General features: G+C 42.6%; 1 protein-coding gene across 1 annotated transcript in view; it reads left to right on the top strand.

Annotated features, from left to right (window-relative positions):
- Nucleotides 1-13,876, top strand: part of stk17a (serine/threonine kinase 17a) — a 122,279-nt gene extending 108,403 nt beyond the window's left edge. The window contains exons 4-7 of the mRNA XM_070880032.1: nt 3,159-3,285; nt 10,825-10,873; nt 10,964-11,143; nt 13,259-13,876. Of these exons, the coding sequence (XP_070736133.1) occupies nt 3,159-3,285; nt 10,825-10,873; nt 10,964-11,143; nt 13,259-13,556 (654 nt within the window). The 3' untranslated portion in view covers nt 13,557-13,876. The remainder of the gene's footprint in view (nt 1-3,158; nt 3,286-10,824; nt 10,874-10,963; nt 11,144-13,258) is intronic.
- Nucleotides 13,877-17,284: the final 3,408 nt, after the last annotated feature.

Genomic DNA, 17,284 nt, shown 5'->3' with positions numbered 1-17,284 from the left:
TCCACCTTATTACGCCTGCACTTTCCTCTCCTTTTCCACTGTATGGGGTGACACAACAGCCAAATGTCACCATACTATTTCATTTCCCAGGGTAAAAGAGGTTAATAATGGAAGCCATATGCCCGACCTGAAACCTATCCTGGGTGCCAGTAAATGACCATATTTGTGTTATTGTGAAGCCCTAGAGATTTGCAGTTGTAAGCTGTCGCTTGAATGTGTGCCCTGCTGAAGGGGTGTGCATGAAATGCAAAGAAAGGGCTGTACGATTGTGGAGAGATTGTGTTACAGATTGAAAGGCAACATTTTGTGGCATGTAATCACTCATTGTCTGCCTGATACATGGTAATCATTGTTGTCTTGCCATGTCGGGTTCCTTTTATAGAGTGCCATGTTCTCCCACATCTATTCCTGGGTTCTGCAGATATTATACACAGTGTTCTGCCTGTCTGCATTTTCTACCAGACATGGTGGACTGCAGTCTTTTTGGGAGGATCTCCTGAAGTGACCTTCTCACATTGTCCTCATGCCCACTTTACCTGCCGTCAAACTAGGAGTTAGGGTGAGCACTGCTCCACCTCTTGCCCATAGATTTTGTTTGGTGCCTTAATAGTGGCTCGCTTTTTCCCCTGCTGACAATTTTGTGCCTCCCCTCATGCAGCATTTGGAAAAGCTGTCCAATATGAAGAAAAACATTTAAAGAAACTTTATAAAAGGATCTGCATCCCTTTTAATTGTTTTCCAACAGTTTTTAAGGGCTGTTGCATTGTGCTTCACCTGTCATGATGCATTCTCAGTGATTCAGATGTTCAACACCGGGAGCACATGTAATTTATTTAAATTAACTGAACATACATTATATCGCAAGGTCAGCTATTTGCCCTGCAATCACAGCTAGTGATCCCGGCTCTTTGCAACTGGTAACTCGTTATTGAGCCTCAAGGGTATTCAGACTCATTTCATCTTCTGCTGAGAGATCCAGAACACGCTATCATCCTACAAATACGGGCCTGATTCAAACTCTGGTTGTGGTTTTTCAGTTATTGAGTAGGTTTCTCCAAGGTTATTTTGAGATGTGTTTCTAGGTTCATGCCATAATAAACCCTACCCTAGTTCTTGTGCTGTCCTTTGAGTCTTTATTAAGCAGCAAAACTTTCAAATCTATGTTATCAATGGTTAGAGACTGAGAATACAGTGGTTTGACAGCATGTCAGAACAAGCACATCATTGCAATGCAATGTCTTGTACAAAACTGAAGGCTCTATTCAACACCATTCCAGAAAAAGCTGACAAAGTAAACCCTTCCTGACGATCATTCTCTGAGATGAATCTTGCCAGGGGCTGCAATTGGCCCACTGGCTTTATAATGTGTATGTATGCAAAATTGTTAGCAAGGCCTGATAATGGTGTATTGCACAATTGTTGAGGCATATATTGGGTTGAGTGCCAAGTTGACTATATGATGTGTTGGGCCTGATGTGCTTGGTATACATCATATGTCTCCAAATTATATAATCCTATCAGCTTGGATATCGAGTGGAGGGTAGAGACTTTCTTTTTCCAGGAGAGTTACCCTGGGCCACTACTTCACATCTCTGAGGTTTCACCTCGAAGGTATCTGCTTCATGGGCCGGATTCTCTTCCTCCACTATGTGCGGTCTTGGGCCAGGGATTCCCAGGTGCCAGTGGGGATGTCGTATTTTATCAAGGAAGCTTTGAGGGTGTCCTTGAAGCGTTTCCTCTGCCCACCTGGAGCTCGCTTGCCATGTAAGAGTTCTGAGTAGAGGGCTTGCTTAGGGAGTCTCGTGTTGGGCATGCAGACGATATGGCCCACCCAACGGAGCTGGCCGAGCGTGGTCAGTGCTTTGATGCTGGGGATGTTGGCCTGAGCAAGAACACTGACGTTAGTGCGTCTATCCTCCCAGTGGATTTGAGGATCTGAATATTTGTCGGTGACATGCAAGGTTTCCCAACACCAGCGCACACTCGGAATATTATGCCCATGATCAATTCAGCTTCAGCCTTCTAACAGGGTCTCTGATACATATTCTTTAGCACTCTGAGATTGTTTGTATCTTTTTGTGTAAATAAATGTTTTTTGGACACTAAACATGTAGAATCCAACAAAATCAAATTGCTAAATTATTTTTTAAAGTACATTTAAGTTCTGACAATAGACTCATCTCATTTGATGGCACTAACTGACATGAAGAACATAAATGTCACATTCCAAGGGAAGCTAGCTTGATTGCTATTGGCATTTACTGTCAGTCACTGTCACCTTCGTGGTCCTACATGAAGCTAAGTTTAAAAACTGAGAAAAAAAATGATGTGTTTAGAAACACTGAGTCAGTGATGCAATTTATTTGGGACGACTTGGTGGAAATTAGTACAGTATCTCCTTTATGTTCTCAAAGCAAAGTTTTTATTTAAAAATATTAAGAATCTATTTATAACTTTGGATAATCTTCTCCAAAAGAATATCTGCCAGTATCAGATGTCAATGGGGAATGATGTTTCTAAGCTGTAGTGAAACCTCGGTATATGCCGTAGTTGCTATGCGGTGCGCTTTACATGTACATTTGTGCATGTAAAGCACAGTCTTTATCTTCTCAGTCCAGGCACTTTAATCTGGGCTCAGCAGTCAAATAAATCCTTGCCGAGGTTCAGTAGACTAACCTATTTATATTCCTGACTTGTAGTAGAGCCAATCAATGTTCAGAACATTTGAATTTGAATGGGGGTAGGAGACGATGAGAGAGAACCATATTCCAAATGTATTTTGGGAAAAATAAAGATAGCAGAGATCTTTTAATTCAGCAGTGATTCCAAGGAGTATTTATACAACAATGCTTCCAAATTCTCCTGACAAGACACACTCCGAAGGAATAATCTAACAACATTCTGCATTTATATTGATGGGAAGCCAGCTATGGCTGGGGCTTTCGGCCTGCTTTTCACACAAAAGAAACGGATAATATTTCTTAAATTGTGGTGATCCTACAAAGTTCAGTTCATTTTTGCTTACGCTATGCCAAACTGACTTTAGATATTGTATAATTAAAATACAGCTGTAAAATGAATACCATTTGTGTTTTGTTAGTACGGGTAATCCTCTCATGACCACTGCCTGATGGTTCTGTGTTTTGTTTCCATCCCAGCCACAAAATATTCTTCTGACGAGTGAGTCACCACTGGGAGACATTAAGATAGTTGACTTTGGCCTTTCTAGAAGAGTCAATAATAACGAAGAGCTAAGAGAAATCATGGGGACACCTGAATACGTGGGTAGGTAATCTGAAGTTTCACTCATATTTGAACTTGTTTAATTTTACAGCTGCATAATGCGGAGAAGACTTTGTGAATTTTGCAAAATCTCAGTAGGTACCAATAAATGAGCATTTCTTATAATGTATTTTCTAAATAGGTGAATTCAGAAAATAATGTGCTTTTTAAAAAAAAAATTCCAAATCCAGCAGGATATCTTGCTAGCACGGATCAAATTTGTAATGTTAATGTCGATGTCTATTAAAAGTTTCTGTGACTTTAAGGTGTCGCAGTTCACAGGATCTGAATAGCCACATTTCTGTTCGCTGTGATGTAGGTCATGGAATCATAGAATGCTACAGCACAGAAGGAGGCTATTCATCTCATCGTGCCTGTGCCAGCTCTTTGGTAGAGCTATCCAATTAATCCCACTCCCTTGCTCTTTCCGCATAGTCCTGTATTTTTTTCCTCTTCAGATATTTGTCCAATTCTCTTTTGAATGTTACTACAGATAAAGCGTCCGAAATCTGGAAATCTCGGGACCGAGGCCGCTCCGGATTTCAGAACGTCTTTCTGACGTCCCAAATCCGGAAATGCCTGGGCGGAGGTAAAGGGGTGGGGGGTGGGGGTGGCAGCGGAGGGTTAGTAGACTTCAGATCTGTACTCAACACCATACAGAAGCTATTGGGAAGAATAATCCACCATTGAAGTCTCAAAGTTTTTCAATGGCTTCTCAGGGAAGCAGTTCTCCAGGTTTACAGAGAACAAGAAGCCAGAATGCTGCTGCTTTCTTTGGTGTGACTCATCACAAGGGACTGGGGATATCTAAGCAATCCCACACCCTGCAGCCAGACCACTTGGTGAATGTTCGAGAGATGATGAACCAGGCTGAAGGGCAACACAAGGAGCTGCTGTGAACCATTGAAGGATTTCCTCCCTTTGGAGAACAAATCAGCACTGGACCAAGATCTGCTCATGCTCAAAGCCTCCAAATGGCAACAATGAACTGTTTGTCGGGGGGGGTGGGGTGGGTTCTGGGTTCTGGGCTGCGGGTCAGGAGTTGACGGTTCCATTGTCAGGGTTCCAGGTTTGGCAGCATCGGCTGCGGGTCAGGGGTCGGTACCAGGAAAAACCTGCATTAAAGACCCGCAAAAAAGGTAAGTTAAAGTTTTTCTTTTTTTAATTCTTTTTCAGCGATTTAGTAGGTAACGAAGGGTTTTGTGAATGTTTTTTGTGAATTTAAATTTTTAGCTTTTTGGAATTTTTTGGGGGGTTGTTTTGCCCCCTCCCTAGGCCCAACTTGCAGCGGTAATCGGTTTAAAAAAAAAATGTTCCGGGTTCCGGAACATTTTCCGGATTCCGGGCGCCACCGATCAGCCCGGTGTCCAGATTCCGGAACATCCCGAATTTCTGAACTCCGGATTTCAAACGCTCAACCTGTGTTGAATCTGCTTCCACCACTCTTCCAGGCATTAAATTGTAGATCACAACAATTCGCTATTTTTAAAAAAAGGTTCCTCATGTTGTTTTGCCAATCACCAATCACCCTTCTGCCTCTGCAAACCGTTTCTCCTTATTTACTCGAACAAAACCATTCATGATTTTTAACACCTCTCTCACAACTCCAGTTTCTCCAGTTTCTCGACAGAACTGAAACCCCTCATCCCTGGTACCATTCGAGTAATTCTCTTCTGCACTATCTCTCAAGCCTGGACATCCTTCCTAAGGTGTGGGGCCCAGAATTGAATGCAATACTGTAGTCAAGGCCTAACCAGTGTTTTATAAAGGTTTAGCATAGCTTCCTTGCTTTTGTGCTCTATTAATAAAGCCAAGGATCCTGTATGCTTCTGAACCTGTCCTGCCACCTTCAAAGATTTGTGAACATACACCCCCAGGTCTCTGTTCCTGCACCCCCTTTAAAATTGTACCATTTAGTTTCTATTGCCTCTCCTCAATCTTTCTACCAAAATGAATCACTTCACACTTGTCTGTGTTAAATTTCATCTGCCATGTGTCTGCCCAGTCTGTCTATGTCCTCCTGACGTCTGTTGTTAGCCTCCTCATTGTTTACTCCATTTCCGAGTTTCGTAATATCCGCCCTTTCTTGTGGTCTGGGCTGTGGAATTTTCTCCGCTGTTTTCAGTGCTACTTGATGACCAGAGCTGCAGTTTTCCAGGCTGGAACTAATTCTGATGTACAGCCAGGCTCTCGGTGAAAAATAGTTGGAATGTTAGTCAAGGCTGGGATTCAAATCTTCAAACCATCCTTTTTATATTTAATGCCTGCACATTGATTCTGACTTGGCCTGGCATGGTTGGCAAAGTTATTGCGATTTAAGAATCCCATTATTTACACAAACATTTTTTTTTGAGTTAGCAGCACTACTTTGAGCAACCTTTATATAGGGCTCAATTTTCCTCGGTCATTTGTGCCGTTCTTTTGGCGCAAGCCGCTTTTTTTAGCATAAGTTTTTAAATTAAAGTTTCCCCAAGGAATCTGCGCCAGCATAACGGAGTTCGTTATGTTTTTTTAGGTTAGTTTTTTTTTTCCGTCTTTTTGTTTGCGTTACCTCAAGTTTGTGCCAGTTTTTATCATTTTTCAAAGTTTGCCCAAAAAAGATTTATCCTAGGTCAGTGTATTTGGCCACTTCCTTAAATAACTTCTGGTAAGTTAAGTGCACATTGAAAAATCGGCACAGGACGACCCCATTGTTTTTCATCGAAATATTAGAGGGAGATAAGAACACTTTGAATATGCATAATAAAGATTAGATTTTTTTTTACCTTACAACGGAATAGATGGAAGTTTGATGGAATTCTGAACTTTTCATTTTTTTTTAACTCCCACGCTACCACCGAACATCTTCAAACAAAGCTGGAGGGTCGGAGCGTCGGCTGGCAGCATCGGCCCCGTGTCCAGACACAGGCTCGGGGCTCGGCTGCAAAACAAGCCCGGGGACGGGGAGGTGGCGATTGGAAGACTGCACTAGGCATCAAATAAGGCCGGGGGGTTTGGGGGGCTGGGGTGCATGGTGCTGTTGAATGCGATCGTAAGAAATCACAAGACTGTGATGAGCCCAGGGGGGCTGGGTGGTGGGGGTGGGGAAGGTGCTGTTGAACGAGATTGGAAGAAGTCACCAGACTGCAATGAGCCTGGGGGGGTGGGGGGGAGTATGGTTCCCGATCACAGCACTTGCTCAGATCTAGGTGTGGTCCATACAGACCTTGGGGTGCGAGAAGAAAGAACCTGTCCTGCCTTCCTGCCATTTTGAGCTTCTTGCAAAGGTAAAATTTAAGCATGGGAACAATACTGACAATGCCATACCTTGTGTGTGCCTTCTGTATCATGGTGCTGTGGAGGAGACAATTGATTCGACATCATCCAACAGAGCCCATAGGGTGCTGGGCAGGAGGCCTTACCCACCTTGGGTATATCGAGACAGACGTTCAAACCGGCACCCGAGTGATGCAGACTGTGTCAGAAGGCTGCGTTTCCACAAATAAATTGTAACTGAGATCTGAGTTGGTGAAAGCAGACCTGCAACCTAGAAGTGTCAAGAGGACTGCTTTGTCAGTTGAAGTGGAAGTTACAACTGCACTTTCATTCTATGCATCCGGATACTTCCAAGCTACGACTGGGGATGTGTGCGCCATTTCTCAACATGCAACACATATCTGCATCCGGCAGGTGACTGTTGCACTCTATGCCCGGAGGAATGACGACATAAAGTTCCCCCTGACCACCCAGGCAATGTGTGAAATGGCTGTGGGCTTCTCCAGGATTGCTGGCTTCCCAAAAGTACAGGCCTGCATTGAGTGGACCCACATCATCTTGCGAACATCTTTGGAGGATTCCGAAATGTACAGGAACAGAAAAGGCTTCCACTCCATTAATGTACAGCTTGTGTGTGACGTCATGCATCGCATCATGTCGGTCAATGCAAGATACCATGATGCATTCATCTTCCGCGAGAGCATTATATCTGCCATGTTTTAGCAGCAACCAGAAGGGCAGAGCTGGCTACTGGGAGACAAAGGGTACAGCCTCGTCACCTGCTCATGACGCCCCTATACGTAACCCGGACGGAAGCTGACCAGGAATACAGCCATGTCTCACATTGCGACGCGCAGCATAATAGAGAGGACCATTGGCATCTTGAAACAGCGTTTTGATGCCTGGACCATTCCGGAGGCTACTTGCTGTACTCCCCTGAGATTGTCGGTCAGTTCACTGTTGTGTGCTGCATGCTGCATAACTTATGACGCAGCAGCAGATGGTTGTAGAAGATCCACCTGAGGTGAGAATGGCTGATGATAATGATGAGGAAGATGCAGATGACAAGGAAGCCATGCAACTATCTGAACCCGGAGCACGACGGTGGAGGAGGGCAGGTCATCATGCCCTTTTAACGATTGCTCGAGCCTTGCGCCAGCAGCTCATCCGTGAACGCTTTGCTGCCTGAAGGCTCAATGGCAACTGTTCCACATGGACCATGTTTACTGTTTGGACCTGTTCCGTAATGTTGTGCTGTGTTAATGGAAGAAATGATGGAAATGATTCTTGTTTACTTCAAAAGTTGTGTGAATAATGGAACAAATAATGTAAATGATTCAGTTATAATTTAAAATATATTTTATTCAAAAGTTTAACAAACATTTGTACTTAAATAAAAATATTATTCTTTCAAACTTTAATGTTTTCAGTTGAGATCACTTACAAACTTTAAACTTGTAAATTTGCATAACTTACAAAAAACTTTTAATTTGAGAACAATAGTTACAACAGTAACAATAATAATAGCAGCAGCAGCAGCAGCAAAGAAAGGCTACACCCATCTCTCCGTGACCTTATCCTAAGACCGCCTGCCACGCTTGGCCTTGGTGACTCCACCAATCCTGCCCACAGGTGGTGGCACAGTGTTTGTGGGGTTGGTACCAAGCTTATTCTTTCTAACATCTTGGGTAATGCGCATCTGTTGAGGGGGAGGGCCCAGTCGGCAATGTGGAGGGCCCAGGCGGCAATAAGACGGTCCCGGCTTGGGGCTCTTCAGAGGCTGGTGTGGGGATTGGAGTGTGAGTGGCAGTTGATTTTGTCAATGGGCACGGGGTCCGGGCGTGTTCCCTTATTGCAGCAGCTAACTCCAACATGCCCTCCCTCATGCACCCTGACAGTGTCTCAATGACCTCCAACATTCCCTCCCTCCATGTTCACTGAGAGTGTCTGAACTATCTGTGACATTCCCTCCCTCATGGCCACTGATAGCGCACCAGCTACCTGTGACATTCCTTCCCTCCTGCTCATGGACATGATTTCAGCTGACTGAGATATTCTCTCCTTCATTTTCCCGGCTATCGTTCCCATTTCTCGTGAGAGTGTTGTTACTTCTCGCAACAGTCCCGTAGCTGGGAGAGTAATTGCACAAGGTAAATACTCTCCGCACTCATTGCCATCATGTGAACCACATCAGTTAGATCCTGCACCTCAGGAGAGTGTGGTCGAGCTCTCCTTCCCCTCCTCCCTGGGTGTGGCTTGCAGCATCCCAGTGGGACCCGCAGCCTGGGAGACTGGAGCCCTGGGTGTGCCTTGCTGCACTCCGCTGGGACCCGCAGCTGGGAGAGTGGGGCCCTGGGGGTGTGCCTTGCTGCCCTCCAATACTGGGACCCGCAGCCTCAGACGGTGGGAAACCATGAAATGTCCCACCAACACTCAAACCACTAGTCAGGGAAAAGGCTAGCATCTCAATAGGCAGCACCTGCACCTCCTCCAAAGTGAGTACAAGAGATGGGGATTCATCCATCCCGTCCACCTCCCCCTCACCCCCATGTATTGGTCTGGAAGGTGGGATTGGAAGATGTTCTTCACTTCAGGCTCGTCCTCGTCTGAATATTCTTCTGCATCGTCAGGGTTAGCCTCCAGTTCTGCAAAATATAACAGAACAGACAAATGGTTAGCAGCAGAGGAGGGGGCAGGGTGGGTGGCATGAGTAGGCTCACACAGCGCAGACAGCAGGCTGATTTGAAGAACCATAATGAATGATAGCACATTACATCAACTGAAGTGTAGCTGATGGAGGCATCCCCATGAACTGAAGCATGGCTAGCCCGCACAGTACATAACATTTAGCAAAGCCAGACTCTGGAATTTTCTGGACTTACCCTTGCCCTTGAGTGTGGGCCCAGCTTGTGCAGTGGTAGTTGCTTTTCTCCAGGCAAGACCCATCAAAGCAGCAACTCTGTCTTCCAAGGTTATCAGTGAGTGCAGAGTTGCCGGGCCTCCTTCTGTTCGAGTTCTTTCCCTTTTGTTATGTGCCACCTTCCTCTGCAAAATGAAAATACAACTTTTTAGAGAGCGTATCTTTCTGCTGGGTGGGACATATACAGCTGGTCTCATTTACATTACAATTGTAATTGCATTGAACAAATGAAAATATTACTTACACTAACTACTTGATCAAGGTCCTGCCACTTCTTTTTGCACTGGGCTCCAGATCTCAGGGTGGTCGCCATTGCACAGTAATCTTCTGCAAGTTGGTTCCAGCATTTCTTCATTTCTTTGGGTGGAACTTTTATTTGACCTCTGCTGGTGTCCAGCTCGTGCCATCGGCCCTCAATCCCAGTAACTAGTGCCTCCACTTCATCCTGTAAGAAATTCTTGATCCTTGCACCACATTGCATCTTGTATTGCTGCAGCTCCGATTTTTCCGATGTTCTCACACACACAACTGGCTCTTTAAAAATGGCCGATTGCAGATCAGGAGCTGTACTGTGCATGCGCGCCCATAGGAATAACGTCAAAAATGTCTTTTTTCCGCAGATGCGCAAAAGGTGCAGCATCGTTTTTTCGGCGCAGACAGTAGGCTCCCCCCCCACTCCCCCCCCCGAGGCAACTGGACAGGCTGTGCGGTGCCAATTTTGAAAAATACAACAGGGAAACTTGGCACAAATATTTTTGGAGTATTTCTGGCCTAGAAAAACGGGCGTAACTCTGGCAATACGCCAAAAAATGGCTTTGGGCAAAATTGAGCCCATAATCTTTAATTCATTATTTATGTACTAAATTGTCATTGGAATAAAGGACCAGTATATTTAAGCAGGATTGATTTTTTTTTAATGTACCAGAATTATGAATATTGTGGTTTAATAACTACCACTGGTTGATGCTCCTAAATTCTCCTTCAAGCCAGTAATCGCTACAGCTACACTAAGTAGCTGGTCTATTTTCAACATTGGTGGCCTGAGACACACATTCCCTCCTTTCTCTGTACAGTCTGGTTTAGTTTCAAGGAAATCTGTCCTACGTGGTCAGGCTTCGTAGTTACACCTCAAAACTGCACCTGACCTGGAGACAGCACCATGGTCCACTTACCCACAGTATACCAACCTAAAAATAAACCCTATGGAAAGATAACTAAGTTTTAAATTCAAGAGACTTGGTAACATAATGCTTCTCTAAAACTAGCATTGGTTTATGTGGAATATTGTCAGGAAGGTCATATGGCTGGCTATTTGTGATGGCCAATAAATTCACCTTTAAATGTATATTCATTTCTTCCTTTTTCAGCTCCTGAAATTTTAAATTATGAGCCAATCAGCACAGCAACTGATATGTGGTAAGTTAATTCAGGTGTGACCTTTTAAAAGCAGAGTTGCAATTAAATTGTTTGGAACTGTTTCTTACAATGACTTTCCTCTCTGTTTAGGAGTATTGGTGTCCTTACGTATGTCATGCTGACAGGGATATCTCCTTTTCTGGGAGATGACAAACAAGAAACTTTCCTCAACATTTCTCAGATAAATCTTAGCTTCACAGAAGAAGATTTTGATAACATTTCCAAACAGGCCATAGACTTAATTAAGTCACTTCTTGTAAAGGAGCCTGAGTAAGTTGCAGATTTCATCTTGTTTCCTATTTATTTACTAATCTCATTGCAAAACTTTTGGGGACTATTGTAGTCATTAGCAACTTAAGATGCTTATTTTATATTTTGCATCTCCTGGTCAGTAATAATGGGATGGATTGATATTATGTTACCTCTTGTCCTCCGTGGTGAAATGGTGTGGGTTCAAAAGCTGAGCCAGCAAGTTCAAAATATTTAAACGCCTTGATTTTGTTCATAGGTCGATCAAGTAAGGCTGTGGCTGAATACTTTATTTTTTTGCTTGTGTATATATTTTAATGGATTGGAGGCTGTTATCAAGGACTGCATTTTCATCATAATCACATGTTTAAACCAACATTATATTTTTTTTACAATTTTTTTTTTCCTTCACCATGTCTGATCTGTCTTTTTTTGCTGTCCATCATTTGGGATTTAGATTATGTAAAGATTTTGGCATTTTCTCACTGTATACACTGTAAGCAGGGACTTTCCCCCCTGTATACACCATAAGCAGGAACTTTCCCCCCTGTATACACCATAAGTAGGGACTTTCTCCCCTGTATACACCATAAGCAGGAACTTTCCCCCCTGTATACACCATAAGTAGGGACTTTCTCCCCTGTATACACCATAAGCAGGAACTTTCTTCCCTGTATACACTGTAAGCAGGAACTTTCTCATTGTATACACTGTAAGCAGGCACTTTCTCCCTGAATACACTGAAGGCAGGAACTTTGCCATAGGATGCAGAGCAGCAATCCTGGCCATTACTACTGGGAGCGCATGGATGAGGAGCAGAGCCTGTCTGGTGTGTAAGACACTGGACACTTGTAGGAGTGGCAAGTAAAGGGTCGGGGAAGTGGTTGGCAAGGAGAGAGTGTGCATGGCCGTGAGAGGGAAGTGAAATTCAGTGAAAGAGGAAAACGAAGGAAAGGGAAAGAATGGATAGCAGTGAATGGAGTGGGTGGCAATAAAGGAGAGAAACAAAGGATAGAGAGAGGGAGGGAGGAGACAGCTGGCAATGAAAGAGGAGAGGGCAGGGGCAGAAGCTGAAAGCAGCACTTGTTGAGTGGTGGGGATCGGGGGTTTGCGGAGAATGAATATTGTTTATGGGGTGAAGTAGGATAGTCCCTGTACTAGCCAAGATGAAGGATGCCAGCAGGAAAAAGGAGTGAGTGTGGACGTGCCGCATGAACTCTGGAGGCCAAGGGAATGGAAGAGTACTTGCCTGAACAGTGGGTTAGACAGGGAGAAGAGTGTCAGGTTGAATTGATAGGGAGAGGGAAAGTTGAAGGAGAAGAGAGTGCCTTTGTGAAAGGGAGGGCAGTTGGATGAGATGAAGTTTCTCTCTGCACAGGGTCAGTGGGGTTTGAATATGCAAGTTACTGTAAGCCAATTTTGGGTTAAATTGAGGGGCTGTTGAAAATCCAAATCTCACTTTGCTTTTCCATTTTTAGATTAAAAATCTACTAATTATGTGTATAAGTGCCTAAAATGAACCAGAATGCATCATTTTTAATGTCAAAATTCATTTCTTCCTGGGGGAAATCCCACCTCCAAAATGCAGCACCAATTTTATGAATTCTCCAGATCATTCTTTCAGACCTCTGGATTACTAATCCCGTAACATAACCACTTTGCTACCATTCCCTTTCATCCACACCCTTCCATTGAGTGTATTGTCATTCTTTATTTTTCCTCCCAAAATGTAATACCTCTCATATAGCCACACTAAATTGCACCTGCCACCTGTGTCCTCATTCCATTAACCTGTCCTTGTCTTCCTGAAGTCTTTTAAAGTCTTCCTCACTGTTTGCCAAACCTCCTGTCTTTGTGCCATTAGCAAATTTCCAGATTATGTTCCCTATGCTCAAATCCAAATCATCTCAGTACTGGCCCTTGTGGTACACCGCTTCTAACCCTTCTCCAGTCTAAGCATATAGTGATCTCGCCCACTTTGTTTTGTGTCCGTCAACTGACTTTGTATCATGCTGCTACAATTTTTCACACCATATGCCTGAATTTGCACACCCAGTGCCTGTAGCATGGTTTAATTTTAAAGGGATTTTTGACCATGCTACCATTATTTAGTAAATTATCTGATTTCTTTGGCAGAGAACGAGCTTTAGCTGAGGAGTGTCTCAGGCACCCATGGTTGGCACATGAATGTGATGAAACAGAATTCGTCACTGAAACCTCAACCGACACCCATGAATCTACAGTTTCAGAAGAATCAGAAAAGCAAAGCCAAGAAACAGAGGAGCTCATTGTTATGGCATCATACACATTGGGACAGTGCAGACAGTCTGAGAAAGAAAATCTAAAAACTGACCAAAAGGCCATCTCCAAACGCTTCAAATTTGAAGAGCCCTTCAACACCTTACAAGAGATTTCGGGAGAGTTTATCTATTGAATTATGGGATGGAAACGCTCGACATTTTACAGAGTATTTTTTTTTAATAATGGACTCTGATAAAACAATTGTTTTGTGAGCCTCTATTTCCTCTACAGATATTCAAATTGAAATAGTTTAATGTCTAAATGCCAAGAACTGTTGTGCCAAGCTTCTGGATTCAATGTGTGAACAATGTCAAAACTTAAGCCAAGCAGAGAGCAGTAAGGGGTGGTGATAATTGAAGTACATTCCTTCTGTACACAGTTCCAAGCTGATATTTGTTTCACAAATGCTGGCTGGCTGTGCATTATTGGGGAATATCAGTTTTATTTGCACAAATGGGGTGGGGGGGGGCGGGGGGGAAGCTCTTTAGTTCTGAATTGATCCTTTAAGCCATTGTACTGTCAACAATAAATTCAAAATGTGCAGTACTTGTGAATAATGCACTTTGACATTAGAATCTGGAAATGCCTGTTTTCCCCCAACAAGTTACTTTATTCACAAATAATGCACATGTTTTGAGTTTGTTATTTCTATCTGGAATTACTCACAACATTCCGTTTTTTAAAAAACATGTATGAATTATACAAGTCAAAAGTTGGTTTTCTTGATGGCTTTTGTCATACTTGATTTATTTCTCTATTTTTGAATAATTATATTGTATTTGTATATGTATTTTTTATGTTCATGTGAGTATTTTTGTGATCAGAAACAATTGCTTAAGATTCCCAGAATGGGATTAACCCGTTCAGTAAAACTGCTGCACAATGGACAGTGATAGATGTTACTCTTTGTGCCTTACAGATTAGAAATTTATATAGTATTCATTATGCAAAGGACTGCAAAATTAATTTAGTTAAATGTACTGGAATTCTTTTCTTAATATTGATAACCTGGTTAACTTTTTGTAACAGTAAACACATTCTGTTGGCTTTCTGACTCGTTAAAAAGCTACTATAAAATACCATTTTTGTAAATCCATTTGTAAAACAATTATTTAAAATTGAATGCTGGTGGACAACTATCCATAATGGCAGTGTGCAGGCAGTAGAATAGAGGGCTGTGTTTTGTTGTAATGTGCAACGGAGTTACTGCACTGTAATTTGTCTCGCGGGATTAGAACTAATGTTTTGTAATCGAAGAACAGAACTAAGTTTTGGACAACAGCTGGTGTTTATGCTTGTTGTTGTATTCAGAATTTACACCAATCCGTAATTCTACAGCATGGAAGTGTAAATTTTTGCAGCACAAAATCTCCCTTTTTAAACAAATTAACTCTGATCCCTGAATGTTGCCATATATTTTAGTTATAATTGTTTTTACCAAGTAAAGTTTAAAAAAAAGTAATCTTAGTCTTGTATCTCAAGTTTATCTTGCACGCTGTTTTCTTTCGATTTCTTACATCCACCTCCCCCCCCACTAAATTACTCCACAATTTCATGCAAATATTAAACTTTTGAAAGAAAGCAACTCCATCCAGTTAACACAGATATTACTAGCCCTTTAAGATTAATGGGTATTAGATGAAAGTAATGCTTAACCCGCTTCAAAGCCTAGAAACAACTTTATCAGGAGTACATTTTTTCTTCACCCAGTCTGCAGGATTCACCTGCAAATGGTGCTAAATGGAATACAGTGTCAGCTAAAAGAGCAGTCCTGTAGGTACCGAAAAGATATTTCTCTCTTGTTTCTGTATTTTAAAAGTTTGCCAGTGTTTTTGATGTAAATTTCCCTCTGGTGAGTTTGAGATAGTCATGTTTTCATAATTATATTGTAAAATCTACCTTTCTCTAAATGAACTTTTGACAGTGTTGCCTTTGTTTTCAAGATTATACTGTAAAATTAACAACTGCTAGCTTTTACCTGGGATACTGTGTACACTTTATTCCACCAGGGAAAAAAACAGTTTTTGTATCCTTTATCTTAAAGATGTACATAATTCCTTTAATAAACATATCTGGATGCTTGCTTATTGATTTTGTGCTCTAGGATCATTGCTGAGTAATTGACTAAACTTCAACTTTTAGAGGGATTGGGACTTAATATGTGGTTTCGAACATTGGAAGATGCGACTTGTACCTTAGTGCCATTTATGATTGGACTATAGCCTAAAAAGCATAGGTATCCAATATTATGTGTTTTATAATCAATGGTGTTTACTAACTCAATCTAATATGTAATTCTTTAAAATAAATCCTACTGCATTGTCCACACCTGCATCTGGCTAAATGCATGGTTGTCATTTCTTCCTTTGTTCAATTCCACATCTAAGTGTTATCATATGGGGAAAGCATCGGACGCTGACACATTTAAAAAAAAAATACTGCATACATCAGAGGCTTCTCTATTTCAACACTGAAGAGCCTAGAAGGTGCATTCCTTCTGTTCTCTCTCAATTTGATCTCTTTCTCTCAGGATTTTATTTATTCAAGTCAAATGAAATAAAAATCGGGAGAGATGGATAACGGGTGGCTGAACCAATATTGGCCGTTTTACACTCGTCCAAAGTCAAAATGATCCCCTCCGCCTCCCCCCATCCCCCCCCCCAAAAAAAAAATGGCCAGCTGGTGTGTGCTCACCATCCTGTAGCATTCTATCAAGGCTTCTACCCTGGCTCCTCTGTTGACTAAGCTTGGCATAGGATTGCTGATGGCACCTTGCCACCAGGTGTGTTTTAAATGTGACCCGTCTCTATTGACTACCGCTATCGCACAATATCCAGCCCTGTAAAATCAGTGAATTTGAAAGGCTTGTATTCCAACTCAATTTGTCACAACAAAGAACCATGAGTAGAGGATCTTTAGTTCTAGGTTATAAAGTGCATCAGTTTCAGGTTAATGTTTATCTCAGGAGTAACCTACAGAGGATTCGCCTGTAAACCTTGCATCAAGGCCAGGCCGAGTTCCAGCAACTGTTTTGAAGCTAACCAACACCAGAATCAAATTCTTTGACCAACGCTTGGGCATATACTACTAATGACAGATTGCTGCAAGTACTACTGTACTCAACTATTCAGCTCATCAGATTAACCACTTGACTGTAGAGCAAGAGACCCCAGCTGAGGAACTAGCTTGTCAGCACTTTTTTTCACAACTGTAACTGTCTTGTCATCGGCCAAGCAATATCTAGAAGTTAGCTGACACCATGTCCTTTGTTCAACGTATATCTCAACATCATTTAGGACTGAGCTCCCTAATACTAGTGTACTGTGACTGTAGTACCTACAGGATGCATTAAAGAAACATACCGGCGTAACTTTGGCAGCACCTTTAACCTCTACCAAGAAGGACAAATGCAGTAATGTCAACATCATCCCAAGTTCAGCACCACCCTTACTTGGATATATATTGTCATTCCTTCATTGTTACTGGCTCAATATCCTGAAATTCCTTATCTAATCATCATCATAGGCGGTCCCTCATATCGAGGATGACTTGCTTCCATGCCAAAAAAGGATGAGTTTCCAGGTGTTTCGATGAAGGACCTAATATTCCAGGTCCTGAACTACATCCTGAAGGGTGGAGAAGATGCCTGTGCATGGATTTTATTTAATGTGTGGTGGCTGTTGCACACCAGCCACCATACGGGCTTGACAGAGCTAGGTCTTGGTCCAGTAGCAAGGATTAACCAAGACGACTGGAGACCAGCTCTGCTGCACGGACCTAATGCATGCACACATATCGCAGTGTGGGCTGGCCCATGCTGCCCCTGGGCCCTCGCCTCTTCTGGGCCTTGAACTCACGCCT

Source organism: Pristiophorus japonicus, chromosome 5, assembly GCF_044704955.1.
Source record: "Pristiophorus japonicus isolate sPriJap1 chromosome 5, sPriJap1.hap1, whole genome shotgun sequence".
Lineage (NCBI taxonomy): Eukaryota > Metazoa > Chordata > Chondrichthyes > Pristiophoridae > Pristiophorus > Pristiophorus japonicus.
The sequence above is the reverse complement of the archived record's forward strand: the minus strand, read 5'-3'. Positions and strand labels throughout refer to the sequence as shown.